At 44.6% G+C, this 8458-nt stretch overlaps 2 protein-coding genes across 3 annotated transcripts; both read right to left on the bottom strand.

Moving 5' to 3' along the window:
- Positions 1-59: 59 nt before the first annotated feature.
- On the bottom strand, positions 60-3365 carry emc7b (ER membrane protein complex subunit 7b). The gene is made up of 5 exons (XM_003971759.3): positions 2995-3365; positions 2499-2618; positions 2093-2231; positions 1880-1960; positions 60-1299 (listed from the first exon to the last, which is right to left on the bottom strand). Exons 1-5 carry the CDS (start codon positions 3225-3227, stop codon positions 1150-1152), a joined length of 723 nt encoding a protein of 240 aa, XP_003971808.2. The 5' UTR covers positions 3228-3365; the 3' UTR covers positions 60-1149.
- Positions 3366-3596: 231 nt separating this feature from the next.
- On the bottom strand, positions 3597-7586 carry katnbl1 (katanin p80 subunit B-like 1). 2 transcript variants are annotated; one of them, XM_011612126.2, is made up of 10 exons: positions 7365-7586; positions 6699-6828; positions 6550-6587; positions 5562-5832; positions 5376-5491; positions 5211-5261; positions 5009-5098; positions 4674-4778; positions 4513-4606; positions 3597-4147 (listed from the first exon to the last, which is right to left on the bottom strand). In XM_011612126.2, the coding sequence occupies exons 2-10, from the start codon at positions 6705-6707 to the stop codon at positions 4115-4117; spliced, it is 807 nt and encodes a 268-aa protein (XP_011610428.1). In that variant the 5' UTR covers positions 6708-6828; positions 7365-7586; the 3' UTR covers positions 3597-4114. The 2 variants fall into 2 exon arrangements, with proteins under 2 accessions (XP_011610428.1, XP_029705800.1); XM_029849940.1 differs by having other exon boundaries at positions 7320-7533.
- Positions 7587-8458: the final 872 nt, after the last annotated feature.

The following is an 8458-nucleotide window of genomic DNA, read 5'->3' as shown; positions in this document are numbered from 1 at the left end:
ATGCAGGTTTGCACCCTCGTTGGTGACAGTTACAAACACACCAAACATACAGACCTTTGTGCAGCCGTCAATATAATATAGTTTAATCAAAGAATTGGGATATACACAACATCTGATGAACAGTTTTATAGTTTCATGCAGGCACAGCTTCACAACTTTGTGCTCGATTTGTTTAATCTTATCGATCGTTTAATCTTCCTATCAACTCTCGTCTGGTACGGCAAGAGAACAAACACGACTGATCTCAGGATGTAGTCAAACCCTCTCGGGAACGAAAAACCATGACCGGAGTATTTTATCAACCATTATATCCCCTAGACAACATTAGGTGACATTAATCGGTGTATTTAGACTTTAGTCTGCTTTATTAACAATAAAATCCAGTTACAATCAACTAATTTTTAGCCTTTGAGCTGACATTGAATGCCATTATAATGTATAGGCACATAGCGTAGTGTGTTAATTCTAGTCATACACTACAACCCGTGAGGCTATATATTAACTTGGAAATAAAAACAGTTCTTACATAGACGATTACTATTTTATTTATCTAGCCTTTTTTAAATAAGAATTTATGAGACTTAAAATTCAATGAATCTTCATTCACAGTCGTATCACCAAACCTGGAAACAAAATCTCTGTATATACGTTTTCTTTTAGGAAGAAGTAGCAGCAGTGGGGAAAAACCACAAACTGGGGGGAGAGATTTAGGAGCAGAAGAGCCACAATGAAGCAAATGAAAAGAACAGGCCGTCTCTGGGGACAGTTCACCTGAAAATTCACTCTGTCTTTTGCTCATTTGCACACAAGCAGCGGGAACTCGGCGGCCAGTCGGGCCGACACCACCGAGCAAAGGAAGCAGGTTCTCTTAATAGCTGCGGGACGATGATTTCTAGCGAGAAGACGAGTGAATTTCCTTTTCTGGGGTGAACTTTCTCTTCAAGAAAATTTGATCAGTGCAGAATGAAAAAAAAAAAAAAAAAAAAGAAAATCTCACTTTACATCTGCGCATTAGAAATCACGATGTGTTCAAAACATCAAAAAAGAAAACCGTACTGTACAACAGACCTCGTGTTGGGGAAAAAAAATAAAAAAAGACTTAAAATCTTGCTTCCATGGCGATGAGCTCAAATCTGGGTTTTGACAGTACTACCTCCTCTTCACAGCTGGCCTCGTGCCCTTGCTGCCACCGCCCGTCTTGCTGGGGCCCTTTGAGCCGGAGAAAAACTTGGTCACGAGCTCGGACATGTCAGGAAGCTCAGGGTTGGGGCTCAGCATGTTCATGGACTGTTCTATCTCCTGCAGAAAGATAAGAGGAATGGGACATGAAAGAACTATCTGGAAAGGGTGTGTGTGTGTGTGGGGGGGGGTTAGAAGACAAAATCTAACAAAAGAGAAAGTAATGACCCACGAGGATGGTGGACAGGCCTGTCACATTAACCCAGGATTTTATATTTTCTATAATTATCTATTAGATTTATCTGATGCAATGATCCTCGTGCTTATTAAACAAAAATATCCTTTTCGAGGAAAACAAATAAACAGTGAAAGCATGTGTAGCAGCCCCCCACAGAGCAGACTGACACGAGGGGGGACGAAGCAGCAGCATGACTGGTGAAAATGTTGAACACGGCTTGTTTTCCCTAACGAGCAGCAGAGCGGCTCTTGCACTGACTGCGTGGGAATCTGCTGTAACACCTACACACAATGACGGTATCTAAAGGAAACATCAAAGAAAAAGGAAGAGATTGTGTTTTCTGTTGCAACCTTGAATCCCCCCATTCACTCAGCCACTTTAAATGACTCTTATGCCATCATGACATAGGATGTAAATGCAATACCTCTTACTAAAGACTTCCTGATAACAACGGGTTCTTACCTTTCTCATTTCTGGGTCGTTGGTGTTGACTACTTTGGGCAAGAGCACAATGATCAGCAGGGGCAGAACCATCATCATAACCTGCCGGACAAGAGAAGCTTTCTGAGAATCTTTTCTGGCCAAAAGTAAATACATTTAATCTGCCGGGCATGTCAATGCCATCCAGACAGTATCGAACACATTCAGTAAATTAGGCTTAGCGTTCATATTTACCATTGGGTTCATGAGGAAGTCTGTCCAGCCCCAGGTCTCTCTCTTCAGAAAATAACTGTGAGGACCATTGGATCTTATTTGAAGAGGATAAGGTTGGCGCACTACTTCTGATGTTTTGATATAGTTCACAAGGCGCGCCCTGGGTAATGACACACAAGGACTGGGGTCAAAGCGATGGAGCCAACAGCGCACACTGGTGAGAGCTGCCTTTGAGGGCTGTCTACATGGTTGCCAGCTTGAAAAAAAAGTCTACAAATAGCCTGTAATTTTGTATGTAACGATACATGGGATGAGCATTAAAAGACGTTTATTATTCTTTTCTGAAGTTGTAAAGTTTAGGCTCAGATTTTACTTTAGAAACTTCCTAAAAATATACATACGTGGCCCATTGACGGGCAGATCTTACCTCATTTTGCCTTTAGATGTGATGTCAACACGCATGGGTTCGAACCTGTAACTGGGACTCACAACTTCCACCACGTAGGATCCTGAAGGGATGTCATTCACAGCAAAACCCCCATCAGTTCTGCAACATGGGGATACAACAGGAGTTTTTCAAACCTTTATTCTCCATTTCACATCAAGATTTCTTATGTTTTCAACAAAATCTGCACCAAAATATCGTTATTGAAAAACTCGGATTGATTGAAAAATCCACTTTGCTACAAATTTTCCTTGGGAAGGAAAAACCCGAGGCCGTCGGGCTGGTAATAAAATTCGCAACTTGAGAAAAACTAAGTAGATGTAATGATTTAAATCCTGTTAATAAGATAAAAACGAGATAAGCTGAATCTGCCATCTGCTCGGAGCAGCTGCGGTGTTGCTACAAACACTCGAGCAGCCTCCAAAGCTAACGGCTAAGCTAATACCGGATAGCAGGTACAAACACGACTGCTTCTTACTTTAAAAATCCAATATATTCTTCGCCGTCCACCAGAACTCTGGCCGTGGAGACCCAGTCTTGTGTTTTAATCCCTGGAACTATTGCTCTTCCCTCGATCTTGAACCGATCACCATTTGGTTGTGATGACACAACCGCGCCGGGCCCCGTTTCCATGTCAGCGAAACAGTACACGGCAGCGACTCCGGCGTGCATAAATAAACATAGAAGCGGTATTCTGTCTTTAGAAAACATAATTAGTTTTACTTCTATCTAATCAAAATCCAGTCAAACGGTATACAAGTCTCAACATCTGCGTTAATGTGCCTTGGAGCTCGAAGAGATGACCGGACCGTCAGCTGTCTCACAGGAAGTGACGTCAATTTAAAAAAAAACAAGGAAGAAAAACTTTATTGTGCCGAACGATGAAGACATTTAACCGCAATTATTTTTTAATTACGGATTTTAATTGATTTCATGTTTGATTTTTAAATGTAACCGAACACCTACCTTAAAAGTTTTATGTACAAGTTTTGCAAATTCAGACATTTCAAATTGAACCTTACGTTCACTCCACAGTATATTTATTTTCCCCTTAAAAATGGTACAAAAACAGAACGTGTGTTTGATTTTTAGCAAATTTATTTAAAAGATTTAAAAAGAATCACCTGTTTCCACACTGTCAGACATATCACATGAAGAGGCAAAATAAAAATGAGGTCTAATAATTTAAGACTTGATACAAATTTATGAATCCAATAAACCCAGGCCCAAAACATCAAAAGCAGTGGAGCATTCAATAGAGCTACAAATGCATTCCCATGCAATGAGTGTCGTAGTGAGAGACAAAGAGGTTGGCACTTCACAGAGTGACATTACACCCACGTCTCATGGAGGTCCACTAAATTTGCCCCTTCGCAAAATGGTCCACTTCAATGTGAAGCAGTCGCTGTGCTGTGTTGTGTTGTGCAGCCGGGTTCTTGTGGTCGTCTCTAAAGAGTCTCCAGCTCAAACCAAGAACAGACGTCTGAATTGCCCAGTTCAGTCCCAGTGAGGTTTGAGTGAACCCGTCTGTTCCCCTGGCATCGTTACGTTCAAACACAGCCGTGAAGTAGTGGTCACATCCTCGGAGCGCGAGGCCGTCATGGCAGCTGCGCTAGAGACGCCTCGATAGCCTGGGAGACGGAGCGCAGGTCAGCTCAGCTGTCAGTTATGTCATTTATGTCGTAAACATCAAATCCATGTTTGGTTTAGGCTGCATGATTCCGACACAACTGGTTCTGTTTGATTAGTTCTTTAAAATGATGGGAGTGGTCTGCAGCCGCCACCCAAACCCAACAGTATGGACAACCGCAGCACATTATAGCTCTTAAACCTCCTTTTGAAGCACCAACGGGCAAATACTGACTCAAGCGCAGCGCAATTATTTAGTTTGGAGGATTATATAACAAGATGAATATGTTAAAACCTTATTTTATGAAGCCATGTTAAGGAAGCTTTAACTAGTTTACTGTAATGACAGTGTTAATCCGTTTAATACCTTTGCCTGTTCTCCTGTAGGTCCCGGGAGCGAACAGATGCGGGATCCTTCCTTCCATAAGTCCTTCAGCCGTTGTTTCATGACTTCAATATTCCTGAGAAAAACCATCACTCCGGGTCAAACCGGCTGTATTCAGCCTGTGCTCACACACATCTGCTCACCTGTCTTCTGAACGACCGTCCTGCAGTCTTCTTTCCTTCCTAGAAAGTTCTGGCCACCATTTCCTGATGACGGACTGAACCCAGTGTAGAACCACCTTTATGTGTCTGCAAACACCCCAAAAACCAGCCGTTTAACTTCCGATCCATCCAAAAATCCTCATCAGTTCCCAAGTTCCTCAGCTCAGCAGACGCTTATTTAATGGAGGACAGCGGTGTCCTTCAGGTGACCTTTAGACAAACTTAAATAAAAGTTTCTGCTGGCCGATGTCTGTGGTTAAAGTTATCTGACCAAAGAAGCAGGGCTGCTAGCAGCGCCCCCCCGGGTCACCACTTACTCTTCGTATTTGCTGGCGACGATCACTTTGAGTTGGGGCATGAGGTCAACGCAGCAGCCCAGAGACAAACACGGTGCCTCGTTTTGAAGGCTGAAAACAACAAAGACAACAAACTAAATTAGGCTGATTACCATCAACAGCGCAGAGCCACAAACCCGTGCAAAAGTTACTGGTGTTGACAAACGACCGGGGCAAAACTCACTCGTTCGTTAAGACGGGTAAGCAGTCGAGCAGCACCCCGGTGTCCTGGATCCTGGGACAGGAAGAGGGACAATAATTAGAGACAAGTGACCGGTGAGAGCGGTCAGCGGCGCCGAGGGTCCGAACCAAGGCGAGGGGAACTCGCCTGTATGTTTGGGTCTTTTACCTGATCAGGTAGGCCACCAGTTCACTGGCGTTTCTTCGCCATAGCGTTTGTGCCACTTTTAATCGGAGGTTCCTTCCAAAAAGGATGTGAGTCATCGCTTCGTGGTCCTTCGACAACTGAACAGACGCGAGTGTGAGCGGAAATGACGCCATGCGTATGGTCACGGGGCGAAAGACGGGCTCTGACCTCGGTGAAGTCGCTGTATTTGGAGCTGGCCCCCGCCATCTTGGGGGCGTCTCCAGGGTTCACGGGCAGACCGCAGTTCCTGCGCGTGTCATCGGAGCACGTCAGCTCGTTCTCTTTGTTGGCCATGCTGCAGTCATGGGCACGGCCTACATCGGATGCCTGGCGGTGCAGCTTCGAGCCCCCCTCCACCACTGGACAACCCTTCCTCTTGACCGATGACACTCGCTTCTTGGCTTTGGCTGGGCTGGGGACTCTGTAATGGACTTGAAACCTACCGAGAATGAAGTCGACACGGACCAAGAGGGGAAACTGCCTTAGATTGAAAATGCGACATTATGCAGAACCAAAGTTATTTAGAAAACCACCCCCCCAGGAAACTGTGACATTTGACTGGGCTATTCTAGTGATCCATATGAAACCTGTGAAACTAATCAATTAACAATGCAACGCAGATCAATGTAGTGGGTGACTGACAAGTGTGTGTGGCAAACTGCCAGACTCTCACTGGTCTGTGACCCGGTTGCAGATGTGACATGATGAAATACCACAAAACACCGTGAGAAGAGTTCGGTGATGATTAATGTGAAAATGGAGGTAAATGCACCAAATATATTCATGACCAACATTTGACTAACAAAACACATTTGCAGAAGTAACAAATGCTGCATCGGATGTGATTAAAGAGCACATTTAGAGGCAGGCTAATGGGTTTTTTTTCTAGCTCTGAGCTTTAGTTGGGTCCCACAAATTGTAATTTCAATCTGAAATGACATCTTCCAAGATGATGCCCAATTTTAACGGATCCCACTGAAAATTCCCTACAAAAATCCTAAAAAGGGGGCTGCACAAGCCACAACTGCACAGTCCACACAAAGGACGTTATAATGGTTATGGGAGGATGTTTTTATGTGCCAGTGTGTCCGACATGATGTGCGACACAGGCGGTGATCAGACTGGTGAACCCCACTGATGCTGGTCGTGCACTCACCTTTCTTTATCTAATTCTTCCTTATTTATAATATCCACCTAAAACACAAGGATAAGGGATGAGGCCACCACTACAGCTACACCAGGAGTCACCAGGGTGAGGAAATATCTGCACAAACGACCACAGCCTTTGCTCAGATGGGCCCGTACCTGCTTCATGTTTCATGCAGAAAGACACAGGAAGGGTGGAAGAAAGCCATTGGGTTGTTTCTGGGTAAACAGCTCCCGATGACGGACATGCTGAGCGGCTCACACCGCTGTGATGATGTTACAGGAAACACTGTTGGACAAACAAAGTTAGCAAAGCCACCGCGGCTGCAGGAGGAGCCGCGATCCGTCTTATCGGGATACGTGTACGTGAAGCTTTGCACCTCCAACATGTGGTGCAAAATATGGAAATGCCACTGATAATTTAAGACCAGGTGGACAAGCCAAAACGGTTACAATCGAGTCGGGAGAGGCGTCGGCTGCTCCCCTGTTCGCCTTAACATGAGCTAACGGAGATGCAACAAGTCAGTTGGGATTGCTGAAGTTGTATCTACTGGCAGAATGTCTCCCGCCCCACAAGGACTATGGTCGAGGACTCAAAAAGAACGAACAAGCGTTTCATTAACGTTCCACGGCGACATCTTAGCTAAAGTTCCAGCTAGCTTAGAACTGCTGCTAGCCGTTAGCTCGTCCGCCAAGGATTGACGTTGAATTAACCTGGGCCGCTAATGCGTGCTAGCTAGTTAGCATACAAACGCAAGGAACATATGGTTTTATTCTCGCCTGTTAAAAGACTTTGTTGAGCATGTGAACAGTAAAGATACCGACCAAACCATTTTGCGGGATGTCGTGAGATCTTCACCGATGTATAGTTCCAAAACGGGAAATGGCAAAGAGCAGATCTCCACCGAGGCTCAGTAACGACGCACAACTTTCTTGTTCAAATGAATACACCGCCGGCGTGTGAGGGATTGTGGGATTGATTTGGCGAAGAAAGCCCGACGCCGGTCTGGAGGGTCCCGGGGTGTGGTGGCGCCGCCCAGTGGCTTGTTCAGCAATTACAGCTGCAAAAAAAAAACTGTTTCCAGCCTCTTTCTGGACTAGTAATCCAAGAAAATTTGCAGTGACTTTTCGTTCACCAGTTTCAGTAATGTGTACATTCATGGTCGGAAAGGTTATTTGCAAATGTAAGCGTCAACGACTATTAAAAGACTCCACATTGAAGGCCCCACATCAGGCGCTTCGAAACACAGAATTACGGTTCCGATTCTTGAATCAGAAAAAAAAAAATGCCAAAAGTTGAATCATGCTGTCAAAATGGAGGGGAAAAAAACAACAAATGTAACTATCTTTAGCTCATTCAGAATTCTGCAGCAATACCGCAACATAAAACGCAGAACTGTAACAATGAAGCCACAAGAGAGCTCATTTGTTTCTAGAAACACGGAATTTCTGCTTTTGCGACAGGACGAGTGATGGCGTGTGACATTACAGGTCGTTCCTTGTTCCCCATGTGAGGAGCTGATGAATCTGGTCAGCTGCATCAGTCATTTTTGTTACATCTTAAATCACAAAGGCACGCAGAGTGTGCAGACCTGTCAAGCGGGTCATTTCCACTGGCAGATTATAGACGATGATTCCAATTAGAGAATCAAAGCACTTGGACAGATCTGAGTTGTCTTCCTTTAACGGAAGTTGGTCAACATACCGTAAATGTACAGCTCAGCCAGTAGGTAGTATAGTATAAGCTGTCCAGGTAGTAGTATTACACGCTGACATGCTACAGCGCTCTATGACTGAAGCCCCGAAACCTTGATCATTGGAAGATCAAAGGCAATTATCCCTCAGTTGGTGCTGGGAGTTTTCAGCTGCAGTTCTCGACTCACCACTAGGAGGCGCCACCAGACCATCTATTCTGGTTT

The sequence above is a fragment of the Takifugu rubripes genome, chromosome 16 (assembly GCF_901000725.2).
Source record: "Takifugu rubripes chromosome 16, fTakRub1.2, whole genome shotgun sequence".
NCBI classification, from domain to species: Eukaryota; Metazoa; Chordata; class Actinopteri; order Tetraodontiformes; family Tetraodontidae; genus Takifugu; species Takifugu rubripes.
The sequence above is the reverse complement of the archived record's forward strand: the minus strand, read 5'-3'. Positions and strand labels throughout refer to the sequence as shown.